This window comes from Phyllostomus discolor, chromosome 3 (genome assembly GCF_004126475.2).
Source record: "Phyllostomus discolor isolate MPI-MPIP mPhyDis1 chromosome 3, mPhyDis1.pri.v3, whole genome shotgun sequence".
Classification (NCBI taxonomy): Eukaryota; Metazoa; Chordata; class Mammalia; order Chiroptera; family Phyllostomidae; genus Phyllostomus; species Phyllostomus discolor.
The window spans coordinates 7,689,970-7,713,924 of record NC_040905.2 but is presented as its reverse complement, the minus strand read 5'-3'; the positions used below and the strand labels follow the sequence as shown (position 1 = coordinate 7,713,924).

The 23,955-nt window shown below is 45.7% G+C and overlaps 1 protein-coding gene across 1 annotated transcript in view; it reads right to left on the bottom strand.

Annotated features, from left to right (window-relative positions):
- MROH2B (maestro heat like repeat family member 2B) overlaps window positions 1-23,955 on the bottom strand; it is an 85,726-nt gene that overhangs the window by 16,522 nt on the left and 45,249 nt on the right. The window contains exons 15-36 of the mRNA XM_036020055.1: window positions 22,829-22,969; window positions 22,361-22,453; window positions 22,201-22,270; window positions 21,657-21,770; window positions 20,681-20,754; window positions 18,953-19,075; window positions 18,118-18,231; window positions 17,126-17,282; window positions 16,939-16,979; window positions 15,108-15,249; window positions 14,294-14,337; window positions 12,062-12,169; window positions 11,301-11,417; window positions 7,909-8,016; window positions 7,233-7,385; window positions 5,052-5,078; window positions 4,296-4,415; window positions 3,995-4,074; window positions 1,303-1,438; window positions 1,115-1,210; window positions 731-820; window positions 252-372 (exon numbers count right to left, since the gene is read on the bottom strand). Of these exons, the coding sequence (XP_035875948.1) occupies window positions 252-372; window positions 731-820; window positions 1,115-1,210; window positions 1,303-1,438; window positions 3,995-4,074; window positions 4,296-4,415; window positions 5,052-5,078; window positions 7,233-7,385; window positions 7,909-8,016; window positions 11,301-11,417; window positions 12,062-12,169; window positions 14,294-14,337; window positions 15,108-15,249; window positions 16,939-16,979; window positions 17,126-17,282; window positions 18,118-18,231; window positions 18,953-19,075; window positions 20,681-20,754; window positions 21,657-21,770; window positions 22,201-22,270; window positions 22,361-22,453; window positions 22,829-22,969 (2,269 nt within the window). The remainder of the gene's footprint in view (window positions 1-251; window positions 373-730; window positions 821-1,114; window positions 1,211-1,302; window positions 1,439-3,994; window positions 4,075-4,295; window positions 4,416-5,051; window positions 5,079-7,232; window positions 7,386-7,908; window positions 8,017-11,300; window positions 11,418-12,061; window positions 12,170-14,293; window positions 14,338-15,107; window positions 15,250-16,938; window positions 16,980-17,125; window positions 17,283-18,117; window positions 18,232-18,952; window positions 19,076-20,680; window positions 20,755-21,656; window positions 21,771-22,200; window positions 22,271-22,360; window positions 22,454-22,828; window positions 22,970-23,955) is intronic.

The following is a 23,955-nucleotide window of genomic DNA, read 5'->3' as shown; positions in this document are numbered from 1 at the left end:
AGGCTAAAGGCAGAAGAGGTAGAACAATAATGGAATCCACATTCCTTCCTTCCTCGGAGGTGCCTGCTCGAACACATTGCTTCTCTTACTGAAATGGTGCCTCCCTTCCTCGGATATGGATGAGCTGGGGAGGGAGGGAGGGAGGGAAGGAGAGGGAGAAGGGGAAACAGAGGAGAGGAAGCAGAGAGATACATACGCACAAGGAGGAAAAGCTGAGAGCGGTAGTTTCTGTTCCTTTGCCCCTTACTCACCTTTCATACAGAACAGGGCGATGGTGGAGCTGGCGGCGGCCTGGCGGATGGTGGGCAGGGTGTCGCAGGAGTGGGGGGCCAGAAGGCCCAGGAGCGAGCCGATTTTAAAGTTCCCTGGCGCCTGCGGGACAAAGGAGGCCCCCAAGGCAAGAGGGTGGCTCGACAATCCCTCCGCATATCCCCAACCCTGGATATGCAGTCCCTTGTCTTCTCTCTGCAGGTCCTTAGAATGACATCGAATCTCGGACTTACCCCTAAAGGGCGGTGGGAAAATAATCAGGCGAGCGTGCAAAGACAACTAGATGCTGTTCCCAGGGGCTTGCCGCCCCCACCCCGCCGGCGCTGGGAGACACCTGTCTGGAAAGCACTCCGGCTGGGACTGGAGACCCATCCTGCCTAAGACTTTTGGATTCCAGGGGCCTCGGTGACCGCTGCTCTTAGCAAGCGCTGATGCCTATTCATTCTAGAAGATGGCTCACCTCGGCGTCATTCGTCAGCACTGCTGCGGTGACCTGGAAGGCTCTTTCTCTTTCCCAGTCTTTTTGTGAAACGAGCCACATTCGGAGAAGCTGTTGGTCAGAGGAGAAGTGTCCTTTCCTCAGTGTACTCCACATGCACTCATTCGCGTCCTCCTGCTCTCGCTGCCACTCTCTCTCAGTCCCACCCCCTCTCTGCCTCATCTGGAGCGGGGGCTCCCCTCCCCACGAACTATTTGTAACTGCACCAGCCCTACATGGGCGGGGGGGAGGGTGAGTGGGTCAGACTGGACACCTCCCTGCGAAGAAGATGATGCAGTTTTGCGTGGTGGATTGGCACACAGATTCGGGGCGATGGGGGTCAGTTTGAGCAGCGGCCTTACTCACATTGAACATTTCCTGACAGTCCTCTGCTTTCGCGTTATCCCACATCATGGTCCTCAGCAGCTTTCCCAGAGCATCCATGGACCGTTCGTAGAGAAACTGAAACCAGATGCGAGCGGGAGGGTGAGGCCGCGGTGTGAGACGAAGGTCCCACTGGGTTCTTCCTTCCACTTGGGCGTCACTCCAGCTACCTTGATGTGTTCCTTGTCCTTGTCCGTCTCACCCTCGTTTCTGAGATTTTCCAGAGGTGGAAGGGGCACCAGCCTCCGAATGTTCTCCTCAAGAATGTTAAGGTGGTCATTTAGGGAGAGCCGTGGTTTCAGTTTACTGAAATGAGAGCCACGTGGAGGAGTGGGCATCACGATGACACACAAAACCAGACCCAGTCAAGTCCCCCAAACTGCCTGTCATGTCTGGAGGGGTCAGAGACACCCTCTGACATGTTGGGGTGCTGACGGAGGAGGTGACAGAAGCAGGGAGAGAGCAACTGGGGACAGGGAATGAGACTGCACTGGTGACCATCATCAACACGCCTTGAGTGTCATTCATCAGAGTTACAAGCAGCTTGCCACTTGCTCTGCATTACTTAACCCTTTGGTAGATGACCTGTGATAACACCAGCCGTTTTGTTTGCACTAGTGCTCGTGTGTGTGTGAGAGAGAGAGAGAGAGAGGGAGAGAGAGAGAGAGAGAAAGAGAGAGAGAGAATTTCTAAGTTTGGAGCAGTGAGTTTACCAATTTCATCTGTTTTCTCAGGTTATCTATAGTGTCACGCATACCAAAAGCTCTTATAAATGCACAAGTGAGTCAATGACCCCTTCCTCTCTCCCTTTTTTTTAATATACATGAGGATATGAACAAACCTGGATACACCTTGGCAAAATGCAAATGTTCAAATAAAACGTGAACCATTCCATTTGTTATTAAATAAATGTAAATTAAGACAACCTGATACGACTTGTCAACAACCAGATGAGTGGGAAAATGAGAAGTGATGACACTGCCCGGGCGGGCCGTGTGACGCTGGCCCCCACAGGGAGGAAAAGCCAGGAGCGGCGGGCGGGGGCAGCTCTGTGGGAAGGGGTAGATGCGCGGATACCTGTGCAGCAGCCTCTCATCGTTGTTGTCTGGCTGACGTTTTCAACATCAACTGGCTGAGATATAATTTGGGCACAACAAACCCCTTCCGTTGGAAGGGTGCACTGAAGTGATTTTACATCCGTGGAACAACCATTGTAATGAATACAAAGCATGCCTAACCCCCCAGTGTTTCCCTATGCCCCTTGGCAGTTCGTCTCGCCCCAGGCAAACACCCATTCGCCTCTGTCATTTAGACGTTCTCTCTGACAAGTGTCCTGTCCAGGTGAGGGCCGCCGCCAGCAACCTGTGGCTGCCGAACACTGGCGCTGTGGCTAGTCCGGGTTAAGACACCCTGCCATCCTAAAACACACTGGGTTTTAAATAGTTAGTAAGGAAAATTATGCAGATTGGCCCATTACTATTTTCTATATTGAATACATGTTGAAATAATATACTGGATATATTGGATTAAATAAAATAATTGTTTACATTCATTTGTTTCTTTTTATCCTTTTAAAAGTGGCTACTAGGAAATTTAAAATGACGTGTGTGACTTGCATTGTGTTTCTACATCACAATACTGATCTGGAGTTGGGTTAATTCTGAATTCACATTCAGGCTTTATTAATTTGAGCCATGTGCCAATTTTCCTCATTTTGTAAACGTGGCAACCTACGCCTTCCCTGATCTGGCCTCTTCCCACACTTCGGAGCAATCACATAGCTGTGGTTCGCATCTGTTGTGCCCAGTGGGCTCAAACTCTTTCAGGGCAAGGCCACATTTTGTTCTTTATTGTCTTTTTAGAATCTGGCTTAATGTGTGACACGTGCACAGACCTGGAGGACGCTATTCTAAGTGTAGTAAAGAAGGCACGAAACCCCAAATGTTGCATGATTCCACTTATTTTAGGTATCTAACATATAGAATTCGTGGAGACAAAAAGTAGAAAGACGGTTTCCAGGGCCGGTGGGAGGTGGGCACGGAGGGTGGTTTAACCAGTGTAGGTTCCACAACGCGATGCTGCTGAACACCATAGAACTACGCACACTCCGAAATGACTAACGGGATAAACTTTGTTATGTGTATTTCAGCACAGTTAAAACTTTCAAACATTTTAATTAAGAAAATGATGTTTGTGAAGAATTGGCAATAATTTGGAAATACAAAAGGTGAAGTGAGGAAAAAGCAGGGTGGAAAAGCACATGCAGAGTAGGATGAGAACTAATCGATAAGGACCACTGCGTATAAAGACTTGAAGAAAACACATCAAAATGTTGAAAAGAGGGGGAGGAAATAGACGTGATTTTATCATTTTTTTTAAAAAGCTCCCTCTAGTTTCCAAGTTTTAGCAATGAACTTACATTTCTTTTACTGCAGGGAGGAAATATTATGTTTTAAAATTGACTTAAAACTAGTTTCTGCTTCAGGTTTGTTGCTACTAACCAACCAGAATGTGATTAGAGCTTTTGCAATTGTGTTAACGGGAAGATTAAAATCTGCCTACAGGCCTAGACCTGGGAAGAAACATTTCCTCTGGAAAAGAAATTTTAGTCTCTCTGTGTCAACAAACACGGTTCCTCTAAGTAGCTCTGCAGTCTCTGGTGGCCACCAAATGATGACCAGCCTGTCAGTTCTCCGAGTCTGGGAAGAGAAAAGGCCCCTGTTTGCAGTGACTGGCTGATGGACCGTGTGCATGCTACGGGGGAGGGGGCACTGGGACCTGCACTGATCTGCAAATCCGAAGGACATGGGGGAGGAAATGTTTGTTTGTTTTTTCCAATGAGAACAACAGAAAGTTCTCTACCTGAGGTACCTGATGGCGATCAAGGCTTTCCACCGAACGGGGCTGGCTAAGGCGTCCAGGGGCTCGTCCCTGATGAGGTCCTGCCGCACAGACAAGGAGGCGACACGGTTCAGACAGGACCGAGCGAGCGTCCGGGTGTAGCCGCAGCCTCACGGGACCCTCGGGCGCCCTCGGGCAGAAGTACAGCGGGGATGTGTTCCTTGGGGCCGGCGAGTCCGCGTCACCCGTCTTTACAAAGACAGCCCTGCGCCCTGGGGCACGGACTCCTCGGGGCGCGCCCGCGTCCTCTCTGCCCACTCACCAGCATGTGACCGAGCAGCTGCTCCTTGTAGGAAAACTTGAACCCCTGATCCCCGGTGTCCTGGACGGCTATGCCGATCTCCGTGATGCTTCTTGTGAAACTCAGCTGCAGATCCATGTCCTAAAGCACAAACGATTCAAGGCATGAGCCGGGTCTCAGGCAGCGCTCCCGGTTCCGCAAACGTGTGGCCGAGGCCCGACACGGATGCCCAGGGGTGGGCAGCTCTGGCCCTATGGCCACCTCTACCTCAGTTCAGGGCGGAAATTGCAGGGAAAGTGAAAAACACCTCCCTCCCCCCCACCGCCCGACAGACTGAGCTTTCCCTAGGGTTGTGGCTTTCAAGCTTTCTGACCGTAAACCAGAGCAGGGAACAGTTTACAACTCCACCCAGCGCCTACATGAACCGTATCTCTGTATCTATCCGTCTATAAAAGTTTTAGGATACTTCTCGCTATGTGCAATGTTCTCTTCTACTTCTTTGTTATTTCACTATAAAAATGTTGCTGGTTGAGATCCACGAAACTAATTCCCTGGTATACTGGCGGGTCACACTCCACAGTTCACAGCCTAACTGCCGAATCCCCTGGAACCAAACGGGGCAACCTGTGTAGTCCTAGCTTAGGCTCTGCAATCCTGGCTGTGGAATCGGATTCATGACTTATAGGCTGGGATGCTTTCCTCCAGAATCCAATCAAGAGGAATCTATGGGAGCAGCGTTTGTGTTCAAATATATATATATTCAAATATGCCACGCACCTTGTTCATCACAGACATGCCCAGGACCTGGAAATTCAAAGGCAAAAACAGATACTGGAGCAAGCAGTCCGAGAGTTCCCACACCCCAGCAAAAGCCCCATCCCTCAGCCTGAAGGACACGGAGAAGCAGGACACCCCGTCTCGCCAAAGGGCGGGGTCTGCTCACGTCCTCCCCCATTTTCAAAGTGAGGCTCGTTTGTTGGCAGAAGCTTTCCCTTGGGTGGGTCGTGGCTGCTCTGCAGGAGGCAGCGTGAGGGTTCCAAGACACTGGTTTTCAGGCTCCGCGGTTTGGTAGGAAGGTTCTTGGTGAAGTGAGCAGTGAAATCTTCTAAAAGGAAGGTTAATAGAGCAGCGCACTTTGGAACTGGACACAGTCAGTTCTGCTACAACGTTTGTGTTGAGAACACAGATTCGTTTTAGTGAGACTGATGTATGGGGGGGACACTTGTAGCAATCTGAGGTTGCGTGTGCACGTGCACAATTGTGTCTGTGAGAGTGGAATGGTGCCCTAGTTGAACCAAGCCACAGAAAAATGCTCACACTCACCCCTTAGCACATCTCTGCCCACTGCCTCAGCTTACTGTCTTGTGAGCACTTCCCGCCCAACTCTGGTGTTACAACTGTCCGCCAGACTTCAGGTAACTTCTCTTTGCCACCCTTGCAAAATATTTTACAACTCTCACAATTGACTTTTGGTGTTTTTCAAGGAAGAGGGCCATAATTTTTTGTTATATATACTTAACTATTTTTAAAAATTGTTTTAAACATAGATTCTTGTTTCTTTTAATATGTCATGGATGGATTTTTAAAAACGTTGTGCCCCTCCACCCATTTTCCTCATCATCCCTGTGGTTGTTCTTGTACTGCCCGGTGCCTGTGTCGTGTTACAGGAAACCCGACTGTCCCTTGAAAGTGGACAGTCATCGTTACCCAAAACATCTTTATCTCCTTTCTTCTTTTATTTTTACAGTAATTTCCCTCAGTGACGGACTGAAAATGAACGTAACATAAAACATCTTTTTTTAAAAAAATTATGTTTTCTAGTCTCATCCTTGTGTCTCAGCTTTTGGGTATGCCAGAATCGTCTTCTGAGGAGCATGGTGAGAAAGGACAGATTCAGCGATCCCTCCTGCGAGACGGTGATTCACTAGGGACCTCTATTTATAACAGACTCCAGACAAAAACTCTCACGCGGCTGAGGCGTCAGAATCACCGCCCTGCACCGTCCCGCGGGCATAGGTTTATATCTGGATCTCACGAGCTCCCTGCGATCCCATTCTTCTCACGTACACGCATGAATAGAGGTCAAGAGCACAGAGTTATCAAGCAGGTGGCTTCTGGAAGGCACCGGAGAGGAGATAAAGGAGCACAAGCTCCAATCCCTAAAGTCGAGATGCCAGCATCGAATGGGGGGGGCAGATGTGTACGTAATCAGTGAAAGCTGCCCGAACCTGGCTACGGATAAGAATCGTTCCTGAACCTTTGAAAAAGGACAGATGCCATATTTCACCCAGACCGACGGAATCGGCCTCCCTGGCAAGCGGCTCTGGTGGCTGGTTTACACTTGATCCCTAGGCGATTCCTAGGTGGCTACATTGGCACTGGTTAGCAAAATGGCTGAATTGACAATACGTACGAAGCCCTTTACTGAACATCCACAAAGTGCTATGGGGCGCAAAAGTGACGGGATGCATTCTAACTCAGTTCGGTGGCTCTGAGTTAGAATCAGAACATTCTTGGCATGTGTGAGGAGTGGCAAGGACAGTCGGGTGGCGGGGACGAAGGTGGAGGGGGAGACAGGACACTGAGGTAGATCGGGCAGGCTGGTGAATGACATACCATCGGTGACATTCTAGAGGCTGTTAGAAGCAGCTGACACACCAGCTGCCTTAAAGTAGAAAGGGAGTAAGTGCTGGAAGTTCAAAGGTGGGTAAGACCACTGTGGGTACCATTGGTCTTGGAGGGCATCACGGGAGCGGTAGGACATAGGAGAGAAACAAATTACCCGACTCCGTTTCATAGTAAACTTTTTTGCTCCCACATGTTCTCATCTCCCACACACACCAGATCCTGTCTTGCCTTCGGCCTGTCCCTTCGAGCATGGAGATTCCCAAGGACTGAGCCCCTCCCGGGCTGGGGAACCCCACCCTGGAAACGGAAGGCGCCTCTCTTGGCCGTTACCTGCGAGCACTGGCCATAGAGAAACAGGACCTGGGGTACGATGTCTTGGTCAAGCCTGGCGAGGAGCTGGGCCTTGGGAGCGTGGAGGGCCACGGCGCCGTAGATGACCATGACATCGGTCTTGCTCAGGCTCTTCTTCCCGGAGAAAAGACCCTGCGGACAAGGAGAGGCATGGAAAACACGGCAGAAGGGGGTTCTTTTCCTCGTACGTCTTTTCCCAACCCTACGGATGAGCACAGGGGTTAGGAAATGAGAGTGGGGTGAGGAAAATTTGTCTAAAACAGATACTCTTGTTTGTCCAGATTTCAACACCCTGGACTGTATTGTCGATGGGTCAGGCGTTAACGGAACTTCCTGCGAGGAGGCTTGGGTTTCTTTTGACTCGTTAAATCTGTCTCCTTCAGGGGAGGCCGGGCGTACACAACGGGAGCTGTCTGTGAGGCCGGGGCAGCTGGCAGGGACCAACCTAAGCACGTACAGGGCTACGGAGGACCGTCGGGGTTGGCGTTAGTGGCAGAAAATAGGGCAGCCTTGTCACCCAGCGGGTCGCTCTGTGGGGCCTGGGCTCCCGCAGCTCTGACCTGGAACAAAGGCCTGAGGGCTGGACTTAAGTACAATATGACCAAAGGCTTCGGAGAAGAAAATCGTTTTTGTTGTTGTTGTTGTTTTGTTTTACCTTACATCGATTCATGAAACTCTTTTCCCGATCTTGGAATGTTTTAAGAACTTTTAAAACGGTATCCAAGTGGTTCTCGGCACAGTGTCCTAAAATAGATGTCACTCCCTAAAATCAGAAAAGATAAGATTTTTGAGTTTAACCCTTCACTTATTCGACAAATATTTACCGAGCACCTATTATGTGGCAGGCACCTTGCTGGGTCCTGGGGATGCAAAAGTAAAAAGACATGCACCCAACTCCTGGTCCTTGTGGGGTACACAACTAAGGGAAGTGGCAGGGAAGGGGCATTAAATAAACACAAACTCAGTAAATGTAAATATAGTATTTTGCTAGCAATAAGGATGTGATGGAGAAAAGAGAAACAGAGAAAAAGGTGCAGTTGCTGCTGGCTGGGGAAAGTTTGCAATTTAAACATGGTGGCCAGCGAAGACCTCATTGGTGGGGTGACACGGAGTGGAGCCCTGGAACGAGGGAGGGGGTGAGTCGCTGGACTCTGGGAAGGGGAGCTCCAAACAGAGAGAAAGCAAGAGCCGAGGCTCCGGGCCCACCGAGGAGGGCTGAGTGGATGATTCAGGAGGAGAGCAATGAGAGATGAGGTCAAAGCAGAGGTGCAGGCCGGTTCCAGTAGAACCTTTTAGGTAATATTCAAGATTTTAGACTTTTAGCCTTAGATTGGTGGGGGTTTTTGAGCTTGAGTTGACTGACATTTTTTTTAAAGATTTTATTTATTTATTTATTTTTAGAGAGGGAAGGGAGGGAGAAAGAGAGAGAGAGAGAAACATCAATGTGTGGTTGCTGGGGGCCGTGGCCTGCAACCCAGGCATGTGCTCTGACTGGGAATCCAACCTGCGACACTTTGGTTCACAGCCCGCGCTCAATCCACTGAGCTACGCCAACCAGGGCTGAGTTTTAAAAGGATCGCTCTGTGGTTGAAACTTTGTCTTAAGTGGTTAAGATTTTGAAAGCCACAGGCAGCTCTTGTTCGGCATTCTAAGGCTATGTTCCCCCCTACCCACCTTCCCTGCTCTCCGCCTCTCTTGCCCCGGGCTGATTTCACCACACTACCTCCGTGGTGATTTGTTCACGCATCCCGTTTCATTTGGTTTGATCGCAGAGCCCTGCTAGAGAACCCGGGGGCCGGACCACTGTCACCCTGGTCTCAGCCGGCACCGCTCTTAGTCCTCAGGTACCAGGCCACCTAGCTTCCATCACCAGACGGTGCTTGGAAAAATCCTCCAAGGCTTGTGGTCTGACACTGCTCTGTTCCTTGGTCATGGCCAGAGATGTAATCCTCTCTGCATTTTTTGCCTTTTTGTGTTCTCACCCCATAACGCTCTGTGTTTCTCCTCTCCCGCTCCATCTTCCTTCTTGGTTCTTCCCCAACTTCTCTGTGTGTCCTTATCTCTCTGTCATGTAAGCCTGGCAAAGCCCAAGCTCTGCAATAATCTGACTCTCCAACTTACCCGTCACCTATGCATACACCTGGTCCTCTGGGTGCTAATGAAAAAAGGGTGACACCGCAGAGACGGTCGGGGGTAAGGTGATGGTGATTGCCACCCCGGTAGGGCCCTCAAATCTGCACACATCCCCGACTGTCTTCGCATAGTTCAATGCCTCTCTCTAGTTGCTCATAGCAATTTTCAATTTCAAACCTTTGTAGGGGACCCGTTTGTTTCGGCCTGGCAAATGTGACTCAGCTCTGGATGGAAAACCTGCAGAAGTGAGGTGGTGGGCAGGAGCCAGACCTTCAAACTGAGTTTTCCCGTGGGAATCAGGCCTAGAAAATGCATACAGAAGGCTATGGCTCGCTCTGGCTAAAGCTCCCTCACCCTGGTGTACAATAGTAAATGTGTATCGTCTGTCTTCAAGGTACTTTCCAAAGCCTGCGTGAACTTTCCCAAAGACGGAGCTAATCAGCTCGCCACCTTTCCCTTCTGCATGTGTTATTTTCAGTTCCTTGATTGTACCTAAAATGTGGACAATAATATTCTATGAAATAGATAATAAATCCTTCTTTGAGGTAAGACCCAAGAAAAACGATAAAAGCTTGTCAAGGCAAGGGTCGGCGTGCTCTCTCCTGAGAGAGTGGCCATGGTGTCCCCCTTTTCTCCACAGGATTGCTGTCACCTGTGCATTTAGTCTCGTCTTCAGTCACAGCAGGTGGACCCTGCTGGCCAGAGTCTGCCACAAACCTTCTCTTCCTCTGAAACTGCTCACCAGGAGCATTTTATTTTCCCTTATTTTACTCCAGGGACCCTGAGGAGGACAGCCAGTAGATGGGAGCCAAGATTTGGGTCCAGCTGGTCTGACGCTCTGTAATGTGAAGTCTGGTGTCACGTGAGTGAGAGTTGCACTTAGGAGCCGGAAAGCCGACAGGCCCTGGGACTACGAACGTCATGTGCTGACACGTTCCCCGTTCAGAGATCACTTTCTAAGCGACGCAAGTGTGTGGGACGCTCTGAGACTTGAAGTGAAGTTAAGCAGAAAAGGAATTAAAGACGCTCAAATGGGTGTCATCAAGTTTGTCTTTTAAAGTTTGTAAACCCCCCAGACCCTGAAGGAGAGCCTTCCTGCATGCTTACATCTAAAATAAACTTGCTTTATCTCCTAGCTTACAGCAGAGCTGAAACAGCCATTGGTGTAGGGAAGATGGTGTTAGCAAGAATACCGAGGGCAATAGTGGATAACTAAATCTCTGACTAGGACAAAAGAAATAATAGCAAAAAAAAAAGCAATGTCAAAAGTTGAGTAAGCCTGGTGGTATCTGGACATTTAATATGGGGGAAGGAGCCCTAAACACCTCGGAATTCCTGAGGAGAGTAGATAACACAACCCAATAACTGTTTTATACCAGGTGATCCTCATTAACCTAGGGAGTTGTTGGGTTTTTTTCTTTTGTTTGTTTGTTTGTTTGTTTATTTTAAATACGCATCCTCTCCTTCTTCCATACTCAGCTGTGCTCCCCAGCCCAGGCTAGGGTAAGGGCAGGTAAAAGTGTTTTGCAAACGCTTTCCAGGTTATACTTACACTCTCCCTAGGTTGAGGACTGTTGGTATGTAAGTTTACGTTAAGCTTGTAAACTCAGTGCTTTTGATGTTTGTGATCATATTCAAGTTATAAAGCCAATGTCAAAATATACTAAAGATACTCTTGTGAAGTAAGAATGATACAACTCATTTTCTAATACTTTTACAAACCTGGTTAAATAATAAGGCACTGATATTTGGACAGGGATGTGTCATTTTTCCAAAAAATTTTGCTGGGCTATTCTGAAGGTATCCATGGATAATTCTAGACATGTAAGACATTATCATGAGATGGACAGAGGTTTTTCTGGGTGGACTTCATTACCACTGTCAGAAGAGGAAATTGAGAGAAAGGGGTCCTACCTGTCGTTGATCCCCCAGCTGGTTGGGAGCAGTCAGAAATTCCTTAATCTGTGAGCCTACAAAGTTTGTATCTTGGCAGGATGCTAAGGTGGTCCCTAAGGCTTTCCAAAGGAATTTCTGGAAAACAAAGGACAAGCAACAGAATGTTAAAAATCGGAAAGCAAGACTCTGATGACTTTACGTACTTTATCTCATTGAATCCTCCTAACACCTCACCCCTGGGAGGTGGGAATAATCTCTCTTTTGTTGGCGAGTATACTGAGGTTAAGCAACTTACCTAAAGCTACAATTGGAACAAGCAGCAGAAAGTGGATTCGAACCCCACTCGAAATGGATGGCTACAGTGAGGAGGGTTAGGTAAAGGCTCGTTGGAGAAAGAGGAATGAAAGAACTAGCCTTTGAGCATTCTTTTAGCTCAAAGTTTTTGTTAAACTCTAGTCATTTTTTCTGGACACAAGCTATGTGCTAAGTGCTGTGGCAGGGCTGCTATTTGCCTTCCAGTATTCGTTCTTCTTCCTTCTCCAGAACAGAACCCCTGAATTTTAGTGAGCACAGATCTATCCTGAAAGCACAATACGTCTCAGTTGTACTCTCAGACAGCTGTGGCCCCGTGAGTAACTTTTGGACAAGGGTAAGATAAGAGAAGGCAGCATTTTTCTAACAACTCCTCCCTTGTTTTGATGGCAGCGTAGACAAATTGGAACTTGAGCGGCCATTTCGCAGTACGAGGTGCAGCTCAGGCCCCTCCACTGAACACCGACCTTCTCCACAGAGGTGTTGCTGTAACTGCCCATTTGCTGGCTGAAGTCCTGGCTCAGCTGGATGGTCCAGGCCACGTCATCGATCTTCCACAGCGACTCTTTGAGCAACTGCGGGAGGAAGTGGGAGTCAGACACACACACACGTGCCTGTTTAGTGTGCTGCTTTCCTGGTCCTTTCTCGTTATCTTATTTTTCAAAAGTAGAAACATATAGTAAATAAGATTATTCCATTTCTCATTAAAAAACTATTTACTTTGGGACTTTTCCTCTTCATTTATTTTAAAAGCCACATTCTGTCATGTTCTGAATCCCCATTAGGAATTAGTTACACAGAATGTAGAAGTAATTCCAAGTCAGTGCCTTTCTTCTTCTTAAATAAAAATTGTTTAAAAACTTAAAAAAGTAATCTATCCTGAAGCTTAAATTGAAGTTAAGGTTTTCCAAGTTGTGAATAGATTTGGAAAAACCCCATTAGTCAATGTTAGTTTGCTTTATTATATACTTAAAAAAGAGGGACATTTTTGTAACAGAGAAATCAATGTCTTTAAAAACCAATTAGATACACAGGCACGTTTTGCTAAGTTCAGCTGTAAAGGACTAAATATTCCCAGTTTCACCAACTGTTCGGAGCCAAGGCCGCAATCCGTCACCCGAACCCATGTCCTTCCTCATTGAAGAATTGCATAAAAAGGGGTTTGTGTCTTTTTGGAGGACAAAATCCAGTGCAATTTCTAAAATCTATTATTTTACCTGTATTTCCTCTAAGCCTACAAAAGGACACTTAATCTCAAAGCTAATGAAAAAGCCTGTTTGCATTTTCTTAATAAGAACTCATTCAGTGAGTGGGTCCTTCGAAGAGAAAAAACATTCAACAGCCCCGGAAGTTGATGGGGAAGAAGGTACACGCGAAGAGTTTTGAAAAAAGGCTGGTATACACAAGACAGGACAAGGAGGGAATAAACCTCGTCCTCAAGGCTTCTCTCTAGGGAAAGAAACTTTCTTCCTAGTAGGAACAATTAGTGTAAAATGGCCGCAGGGGAATACAAGGTAGGAATCTCAATGGTCAGGGGCGGTGGGTGGAGGGTAAAAGAAACACGAAGGTGGGGAAGAGGTAGATCCTAGGATTAACAACCAGCAGAGTAGACAGTAGCTTTTACCGTCTACTGGACAGTGGGTAAAGATCACGGTGGGAGCCTTTACAATTTGCCAATTCTCACACCCACCCACCTTCTGCCCTGAGAGTCTGATTCTGGAAGGGCTGGTAATGGGCAGTGGAGGTGCTGTGGAGAGGCCACTGAAAGTTGGCGTTTTACAAGAAGCTGTATGTCAGTTACAAAACAGCCAGAGGGATGTAAACTACAGCACAGGGAAGAGCATCAGTAACATCGTAATAGCTGTGTATGGTGCCAGTGGGGGTCTGAAAATATCAGAAGGAACACTTTGTAAAGTATGTGACTGTCTAACCATGCTATACACCTGAACCCAGCACAAAATAACACTGAAAGGAAACTGCAATTTAAAAAAGAAATCCCTGAAAAATAAAAAAATAAAAGAAGAACATGTAATTCCTCTGCTAGATCAAGAGCTCCCTGCTCATGGGCTCCTTGACCCCTTGTGGGCTCCTTGACCCCTTGTAGGCTCCTGAAATCAGAATCCTCCTTGTAAATCCAGTGTATAACTCTTGTCTGCAATTGACCATTTTGGGAATTTGCATCATTGGGGGCTCTGGTTAGTTGCAAAAGTCCAAAAAGTTTTTCATGAGAGAGGGAGATTCTTTTTCTGATGACTCTCCAACATGGCCCCTTGGTTTTTAGAAATCAGGAGAAGACAGTGAGAAGCCAACATAGAAGAGGAAACGGAGTTGTATTGAGAAGCATGGGAGTAAAAATTGTTTTAGTCTGTGCTTCTTTAGATGAATGGCAAAAGAATGCAGCTGTAAGGAGAGAAAAACAAAAACCCTGAAAACTGGAGACGAGTTAAGAAAGACACAGAGAAAAATATTGATAAGTGAAACATTCCAAACTGTCTTAAACTCTTAATCAAATTGGAAACTAAAGATTGTTGCTCAGATTATGGTGATTTAATGAGCATAATTCTTAAGTGATCACCTTAACATTTTAGCCCTTTTCGTAAGAAAGGAAATATCGCCGACTGCCACTTGGAACCCAGATGGGTAACTCTAGCTGATTTTATCGCCCCATCATCAACAATGAACCCAGGTGTTACCCTTACCTGAAGCAGCATGGTTTCCCATAGCACGATACTAGTGTTCTTTCCTGGAAAAAGAAATTAATGCCATAACTGTCCCAAACTCCAGAGTCAGTCGCTCCCTTCCAAGGTCCCCAGGGGATGCCCGAGTTCCATTGCAAGCTCTGTTTCCACACGGGATGGTTATGTCAGGTGAAATGTACCATGTTGCCCACTCTCAAGTGCTAGTCAGGTGGGAGGGGGTCTTCCATCCATTTAAAAATCTAGACGTTTTGCTACTGTCAACAGTAACTACTGAAATGACCATTATTTCCATATTCTAACATGAACTATAACTTTTTAGAATAAAACCAACACAGAGTTTCTCTGAGCACAAGAAAAAGACTGGGGCAAGAGGAAAAGTTCCTGCTAAGGACGTTAGCCACCAGGTCCTGCTGCAGTATGAGGTGTCTGACAGAAAAACAGAATGTGAGCAATCAAGAAAAATACAGTGGTCCTCCTCGTATATCAAGTTCATTGTTTTTTTTCTTTTTTTTTAAAAAGATTTTATTTACTTATTTTTAGAGAGGGAAGGGAGAGAGAGAGAGAGAAGCATCAATGTGCAGTTGCTGGGGGTCATGGCCTGCAACCTAGGCATGTGCCCCGACTGGGAATGTACCCCAACCTGCAACACTTTGGTTCGCAGTCCGCACTCAATCCACTGAGCTATGCCAGCCAGGGCTAGAGTTCATTGTTTTGATTGCTTAAAATGAACACAGTGGCTTTATTCAGAGAAGTGATGTCTCATTTCTTTGTGTTCTTGTTTCCTCGGGTAAAGGCTGAGCACAGTCCCGCGTACCTTCCAGAGGCTTCAGGAGCTCGGGTAAGCAGGTTTTCCACAGGTTGACCAGTTTGGGGTGGATTAAGTCGGGCAGAATCTTCAACAGTCCTATTGCTCCAGCACCACGTAACTGCCCTAAACTGGCAAGCATGGATATGACCTGAAGGACAGAGAGAAAACGCTGGTTGACTCAGGGTGTTTAAAAGGCTACCTACTTTTATTGTTATATATAGCAGTTATATATAGTTATAAATAAATATATATGTATATTTAACTTAAAAGATAAATATTACAAGGAAAAACTTTTTTAAAAAAGGCCACCAGCACTTGGCTATTGTAAATGGTGCTATGAACATTGGGGTGCATAGGTTCTTTTGGATTGGTGTTTCAGGGTTCTTAGGATATAATCCTAGCAGTGGAATTGCCAGGTCAAAAGGCAGATCCATTTTTAGTTTTCTGAGGAAAGTTCATACTGTTTCCCACAGTGGCTGCACCAGTCTGCAGTCCCACCAGCAGTGCACTAGGGTCCCCTTTCCTCCACAGCCTCTCCAACACTTGTTGTTTATTGCTTTGTTTATGATGATCATTCTCATGGGTCTGAAGTGGTATCTCATCGTGGTTTTAATTTGCATCTCTCTGATGGCTAGCAATGCTGAGCATCTTTTCACATGTCTCTGGACCTTCTGTATATCCTCCTTGGAGAAGTGTCTGTTCAAGTCCTTTGCCTATTTTTTAATTGGGTTGCTTGTCCTGTTAGAGTGCAATTGTGTGAGTTCTTTATATATTTTGGAGATCAAACCCTTGTCTGAAGTCTCATTGGCAACCTAAGTTCCCATCAGTAAATGAATCAATCAAAAACTGTGGTACATTTACACAATGGAATTCTACGCAGCAGAAAGAAAGAAGGAGCTCCTACCCTTTGCAACAGCATGGATGGAACTGGAGAGCATTATGCTAAGTGAAATAAGCCAGGCCGTGAAAGACAAATACCATATGATCTCACCTTTAACAGGAACCTAATCAACAAAACAAACATGCAAGCAAAATATAACCCAAGACACTGAAACTGAGAAGAGGCTGACAGTGACCAGAGGGCAGAGGGGAGGGGATTATAGGAGGAAAGGCTGAAAGGTTTACAGGAACAATGATAAAGGACACATGGATGACAACAAGGGAGGGTGGAAACAGGGGAGGGAGGTGGAGAGGGCTGGGGTGGTGGAGAGGGGTGAGGGAAAGGGCAGAAAACTATACTTGAACAACAATAAAAAAAAGTTAAAAAAAAAGGCCACCTACATTTTCCCTTTTACCATTGTCCTGGATTCCCTTGATTCCTACATTAGCTAATCTTTTTTTTTTTAAGTAGTTCCATCTTTGTGGTTTTTTTTAAGATTTTTATTTATTTATTTTTAGAGAGGGAAGGGAGGGAGATAGAGACAGAGAGAGAGAAACATCAATGTGCGGTTGCTGGGGGTTATGGCCTGCAACCCGGGCATGTACCCTGACTGGGAATCGAACCTGTGACACTTTGGTTTGCAGCCCACGCTCAATCTACTGAGCTACGCCAGCCAGGGCCATTAGCTAATCTTTTAATAAATTATTACAGCCCATTTTCACTTATTCTAGAGCAGAAATAAATAAAAGGTGCTTGCTTAACAAGAACTTCAGAGTGAGAAGGTAATCTTGGCAGTTATAAATTTCCATGAGTATCATTAGTATAGTAGAACATTTATTATGCCTTTAGTGTTTCTTTTGGTTTGGAGCATCTATAATTTTTATTAGCATTTGCTCAGAACTGAGTTACCGATATTGGCTTCCATTTATCCCACACTTTTATCTGTAACTCACTCACCAGGAGTCTGGCCAGGAGCTGCTGCGGTGTGGGAAGTTTCACTAGAAAGAGAAAGCAACGTTCGTTATTGCTGTGGGGGCTAGAACGTTTCAGGTCGGGGCTGGGGGTGCAGCCAAAGCTCTGCAGACTTTCTGGACATGAGTCTCAGACAAGAGAAACGTTTTGCTTTGTTTGGGAATGTACAAACCAGCGCCTGTAGAGATGACGAGGGCTGTTGACTCCACGGCATTCCGCTTCTTCCTCTCCTCCGCCATGATCAGAATCCTGATGATGTTGAAGAGGTGGTCCAGTGTTCCCGTGTATTCCGCGGGTACCACGAAAGTCAGGATTCTGGGCCAGAGCACCTGCGGAAGCCATAGGCCAAGATGCAAGGATTGCTTATTCGTTTCCATCATTTCTCCTGGGCCCTCACTGTGTGTTTGCTTCTGATTTAAAACAATTTTCCCACTTATTATTTTGCTCTTCAGGCCAAATCAAAACGAAATCATTAAACAGAATCTCTGCACGGCACGTTCACTTCCAGCTGCCGGTGGTAGTGAGGGCTGATGGGTGATTCTCCGTGGGTGGTCGCTAGAATGTGGGGCCGGATGATTGGTTCTTCATTGTGAGGAAGTGCTTCCGGCGCCGCCTCCCTGGGTCCACGCAAGTGCCCCAGCTAGATAAAGCCTCTCGTCCACTTATGTTGGTCTTGCATCGTCTCCTGGCTTTACCACGTACTTCTGACCACTAAACCCCTTCTCTAGTTGTTTAGCTTAAGCAAAATACAGATGCCAAGGCCCCTCTCCTGAGGTTCAGACTATATTAGGCTTCAAGTGAGGCCTGAGAATATGAGCTTTTAACACGTCCCCAGATGAGTGGGGATGTTTAGCATTCACTGCATTAGAACCACCGCTCACCACTTAAGAACATGCCAGGAATGTTAGGGGGAGAAGAGGAGAGATGTACTAGGGTGCTTAGAAACTGTCATTTGCTCTCCCAGTTATAAGAGATTAATTAATTGAGTAATTCCATACCCATCTTTGAGGACCTACTATGTGCTGGGCCCTGGGCATCACAATCACCTTCCTGCAGTCAGAGCATCAAAGAGCCGATGACACACCCTTGCGTCTTTGCTCCCAAATGGGCAGACCTCTGGGAAGGTGGTCACAGTAACTGTAAGGGGTGACCAGGACCCCTCACCTGAGGCATTCCAATGACCAGTGGGTCCAGCGTTTTTAAGACCTCGAGGCTTGTTTCCCGGACAGATTGCTCCCCCTTTTCATCCTCTTGGGAGAGAGGTTTCCTTGGTTTCTCCTTTAAGAAACAGGAAAGAAGCGACTTGTTAATGCTTTCTCCTGTGGGTCCCCTCTGACTGCACGGGGGTACACTCTCAGACCCTGGGTGCAGAATGCAGTCATTCAGCGGCAGAGGCTCCGGGGGGCCCAGACACCTTGGTGTCCAGCATCCAGTCCCTGTTTTGCAATGCTTCTCGGAGGGATGGGTTAGGAAAAACACCCCTGGCTGAAGCTGAAAAGCAAATGGCGAGGCTCCTTGAACCATGGACATTCCCTCGGCCTCGCAGGCCTTTGCCATGTTCTCTGGGACCAGAAATGTCAAAGTCCATGCTCCCTCGTGGAGTGGACTGCAGTTTCAGCTGTGACAAACTTGCTAAAATCACTGAGATCTTCCGAACACAGCCAACCCCGGTGCAGCAAGTTCCGTTGCCTCTTATGCTCTCTAACAGCTCATTTTCTCCGCCTCTCCCCCCACCACCCGCCAGCCTTGGGGGCCAGGCTGCCTCCTCCTCGGGGAAAACTGTGATTTAACTGCCTTGTGTTTTGTCCAGGTCAGAAGTGATGTCAGTGAAAGGGAACTGATAACGTTAGAGGCTGAAAAACTTATGGTAAAAGTAATGAGAGTGAAATACTACTTCTAACTCAGTCGTAGCGTCGAACCCCAGCCCTTCCTCTCAAAGTGCAGTCGAGTCGCCCGAGCTTAGTACGGAGCAGCACTCGAACCTGCTCCCTCTTCATACCAGACTCTTGTTGGACACTGCAAACTGGGAGAAGACGTAATGGATCAGCGGCCATCCTTCCCTGGCTTCGATGTAGCATTTTTCACACATGGTTTGGATGAGGAGGAGGGTGGAATTTCTCACCTAGAGTAAGACAAATGCATTTGCAACATTTTACTACATAGGGCAGAATGGAAATTTAGCTTCTATTCTTGAACCTGGATGGATCATTCATTCAGTGGGAATCTTTTTAAAATAGGGCATACATGGAAGGATGTTACTATAGTAGAGCAGTAAATAATTTGTAGGTTATGATGAAAAGGTCACCAGAAAAGCTCTCTTTAACCAAAAGCTTTCTCTCTAGCTCCCAAGACATGTCCCCTGATCATATAAATGTGCAATGATGGTGACTTTGGTGTAAAACACCGCCTCCCTTTAAAAATCCCCAAAGGAAGATAATACATTGAAGTAAAGTTCCGCAATCCCTTATTCACAGATTCAAAATCCAGCACCTCTGAAAACTGGGATTTTAGTTTTTAAATTTGGTGCCCACCCATTAGTGGCAAAAACCCAAACTGAGCTGTTTTAAAGCTGTTTGTGGTCTTATTTTATGTAGTGTGGATAGCCATACATTTTCTTGCAGAAATATTAATGGTTCTGACTGTGGGCTATTGTCATGGTAATGTTTTTCTGAAATCTGAAAAATTATGAATTCTGAAATATGTGTGGCCCTAAGGACTGGAATAAAGGGTTAGGAATCTGTGTTACAAATTTTAAAAAATTTGGCTTCAATTAGTTTAGTGGTTTGCTTCCCTGGAGGATAAAAAGCTCAGATCTAATCCTTGAGTGAGCAGGTCTTTCAATGGCAGCTGGGAAGGAAGGATACTTTGGACAGGGAGGCAGAGCTAAGTGGTGGCAATTAGCACAAAGGTCACCCAGCAGTCTCACAGGAGGAAGGAAAAGGAGGCATGCCTTCTCTCTGCTTCTGCCCAAGGAGCTGCCCTTCCTTAAAGCTTCTGTGCTCTTTTATTCTACCCTAAAATCTACTAGTTCTTTAATTGGCTTGGCCAATTACTGGGCTAGATTTTTCTATTTTCTATTTTCAATAAATAACTCTATTGTTATTTATTGCACAACTTTTATTTTCAACACAGTCACAGTCAATCAAAGCTTCTTAGGGAAATTTTTTCTTCTAGATTGGCTTCTGGGTAGGGCTTTGAGCCAAACAAAATATGGTTTTCATACAAAAAATGCAACAAATCCTGATTTTTAAAAATTTGTATTAGCATAAACTCTGTATCTTTCCTAACATGAAATACTTGGTCAAATAATCTGGAAATATTGAGCAATTTATTATGTGTAAGTCTTGCTCTACTTGCTCCCTGCTTGGAAAATAGAATGTCTATTCACAGAACAAGGTCAGGGATTATTATTTTTTGGAGGGAAGTATATTATTTTTATAATTAACGACTTATTTCTAAATGCTCTATTTGAAGAGCATTGCACGACGATGCTGTGTGCAAAAATGCTTTTTTCTGCTGAGAAGCCCTTGAACTGAATGAACTTTAGAACTGGATCTTAATTGGGTTAACTGTTTTTTTTTCAGGGAAAATGGAGTTCTTTTAAAAATAGAATTGATCCAAGTTCTTTACAAATAGTCTCATATGTAGATCCTTAAACCATCAAAACTGTTTGGTTTACTCCTAAAACGACCACCTACCACATAAAAATCCCTGTTAATTCTCTTACTTTCACACTGGGGTCACCCAGGACGATTTTGACTGTCTTTTCAACTGAAGTGATGTGGTCTCTCAGTCTGGGCTCTGGAGGGCAGAGGAGAAATGGAGAGGCACGGTTCAGTAGGAGCACGGTATGTTCTAGGGGTGATGACAACCCATTAGAGTTGCAGGACAAAATTGCAAAGTCTCTTGCCCTTAACATTGTGTCCCCATTTTATCCTGGTATCCTCTCCTTCTCCAACTCTTTAAAGATGTTGATTCCATTCTTAGCTCCTTATTACATTTGGTTCCATCTTGTGTAAAACTAAGTTAGAGCCTAAAGTGAATTCAGTACATTCAGCTTTAAATTTTGTGAAACTATGTCATACTTCTTGTTAGATTTCTCAGTAAATTCCTGTGCTAACTGAACTGAAAAGCTATTATGATGTAGGGCAAAAATAAATTATCATACTTTATTAATCCAAGCAATCATTAATGTTGTGAAGCACCCTTATTTTATATTGCATCAAATAAAGGAAAAACTATAGTGGCTGATTATAATGAAAAATGCTGTCCATCATAAGATATCTTCCAATATTATGAAAATATGTGCTTCTGGGAATTAATGAAATATGATAGTTTATTAAATTCTGCTCTTCCCTATATGTACTAACCTCTAAAATATTGTGAATTTTTCTCACGCACTGCCTGTTTATTGGGCCACTTAACCAGCTTACTAGATCTTCCGAATTCTAAATTAAATTCTCAAATAGTTTACGTGTCTTTGTCAACTCAGTGCATCCATAAATATAATAAAAGAAGGGAGGTAACTGAAAAAATGGCTGTGTAAAATCAGTAAATTGTAGACAACCAAGAAGACAGAGTTTCACTGGAATATGATGCTGTGTAAACATCCCAAAGGCGTGGGAGGGGATTAGAGCATGCGCAAACTTCGGTTTTCTTCTTGAGACAAAACCAACCACTCTGGCTTCCTCCCCATGGCTCACCTTCAGCACTGATAACCATTCTTAACAAAGCCAAGATTCCCCTCCGATTGGCTTCATTGTTACTTCTCATTTGTTCGTCAAAAAACTCCATCAGGTCTGCAGGGTTGGAATGGGCTGCAGGTGTGAGAAACACGGGCATCATAAGAACTCATTTTCTCTTCAAGGAAAATATTTGTGAAGGGGAAGGGGGAATTCTGTCAGGGTTGTCAAAGTCACTCTCAGGTTCATAGTTGGATTTTATTATGTTCTTTCTTCTTTAGTATCACAGAATTAATTAAGTGGTTAATAGCAAAAATATGCCCGGCACTTTTCTGGTTTTACAACTGAGAGTTTTGTGTCCAGACGACCAGTCACCCTGTATATTGCACTCATCTGGGAACAGGTAAGATGAGGACAGGCAGGGAACACTGTGAGATGGGGAAACATTGTGTGTGTGTGTGTGTATGTGTGAAAGTAATGTTGACAGTTTGCACACCCTTCATCATTGTCACCATCATCACCTGGAGACATTTCTATTAGGAACCCTCTGCGTGTTCGGTCCTACCTAGGAGGAGGAAGCAGCTTGAAGCTTCGACTTCATTTTCCTGCCCCAGAGGCTCTGGGGCTCTGCACACCTGAATGAGGAGGGAAAAGCGGGCAGTGGATGTTAAAAACAGAACCTGGTGCGAACAAAACAGTCAGATTGGACGGCGTGGCCTTCCTACCTGGTGGAGCAGATTGACGAAGATGCTTCTTTTCAAGTCCTTTGGAAGGCCAATGTCATAAAGGACGGCTGCAGCCAGTATTTGCTTGAGGCTCTAGAATCAAAGGGGAGGTGGAGGCTGCCCATGATGCAGCAGGCACAGGATGTGGAAGGCAAATAATTGTGTTTTCTCAGAACAAATTCGTAACCTTCCTGCGGTTACCACTTTTGTTTTGTTATTTTAAGTGACCTACCCTTCTACCTTGTTCAGTGCTTCAGCAGGCTGAGAAAAGGAATAATAATCCCTTCCTGGAGTTGGCGTCATCCAGCTATGCCAGCTTCCCGCTGCCTGACATTTCCAAAGAGGTATTTTTAAATCCAGCTGCCCAGAGAGGCATTGACGTTCTCTAGGCCCTCCCGAGACCGTGTGTGCTCTGAGACGGTTACCAGTGGGCTCTCTGAATCAGTTCCTTCAGGGCGTGGCTCTTACCTGAGTGACGTGGAAGTCAATCTCTTTGTCTTTGTACTGGTTCAGGAGCCAGGGCACCTGGCCCAGGGCATGTTCGCAGAGGTCTTCCCAGTGGAGCAGCAGGCTCACTGTGGGGCCGTGGGCCTTGACGATGGACAAGGTCTGCAGAGGCGGCCGAGAGAGAGCACTTCCAGTGCTTTGTTATGCTTTTCACACATTTCTCAGAATACCAGGAGATGGAGAGCCCCCAACCCCTGCCCCCCACCCTCACCCCCCAACCCCCGTCCAAACTTTACTCACTGCTTTCAACCAAGAAATGTTTCTAAAAATTTTTAAAATGTTTAGGCTAAGATCATTGCATGAGGCAGTTATATTTACATTTCTATTTCTACTTACATCGACATCTGTATCTATGTTGATTCTCATCTCAATATTTGCTCCTCTTATTTCTTTAACCTCTAATAGTTACTTTCTTTCACTATACCAACACATTTAAAATTTTCCTCATATTAAGAAATTATTTGATTCCATATGACTTTGACTATTATCCTCACTCAGTGTTTTTTTCTTACTCTCAGAGCCAAGTCTTTTGAAGGGGTGGTTTCCATTTGCTATATCCTCTTCCCCCTCCAATTTATCCCCCCAGTCCACTATAATCTGGCTTCCATTGACATACGAAATGAACAAATATAAATGCAATATGTATCGATGACAAAAGTTTAGAAATCCCACAAATCATGATGAAGAACATATTGTACCCACAGTTCTCATAGATAATCACCGCCTGGTGAATGTTTTAATACGTTCTTTCTTTCACTTTAAAAAAATCTTTTCTCTAGGCACTTCCATTTTTAAAAAGTTGACATCATTCTTTAATACATAGTTCCATATTCTACTTTTTCTGCCTAATATCAGATGACGAATGGTTTTCTACTGGCTAAATTTTGCCGTACAGAAGACTACCTCCAAAGCTAATGCGAATTACAACCTCCGTTTATTTCACTCAGGACTGCGTGTCAGCGGGATTGTTCTTCTAGCGCATTTCTGTGAAAGGAATACTTTTCAAGATTTCTCTTGCTTGAACACTATGTCGTGGATCCTAGATCTCTCTTCTTCTCTGACAAAGCCTCCTTTCTTCTGTCGTGAGA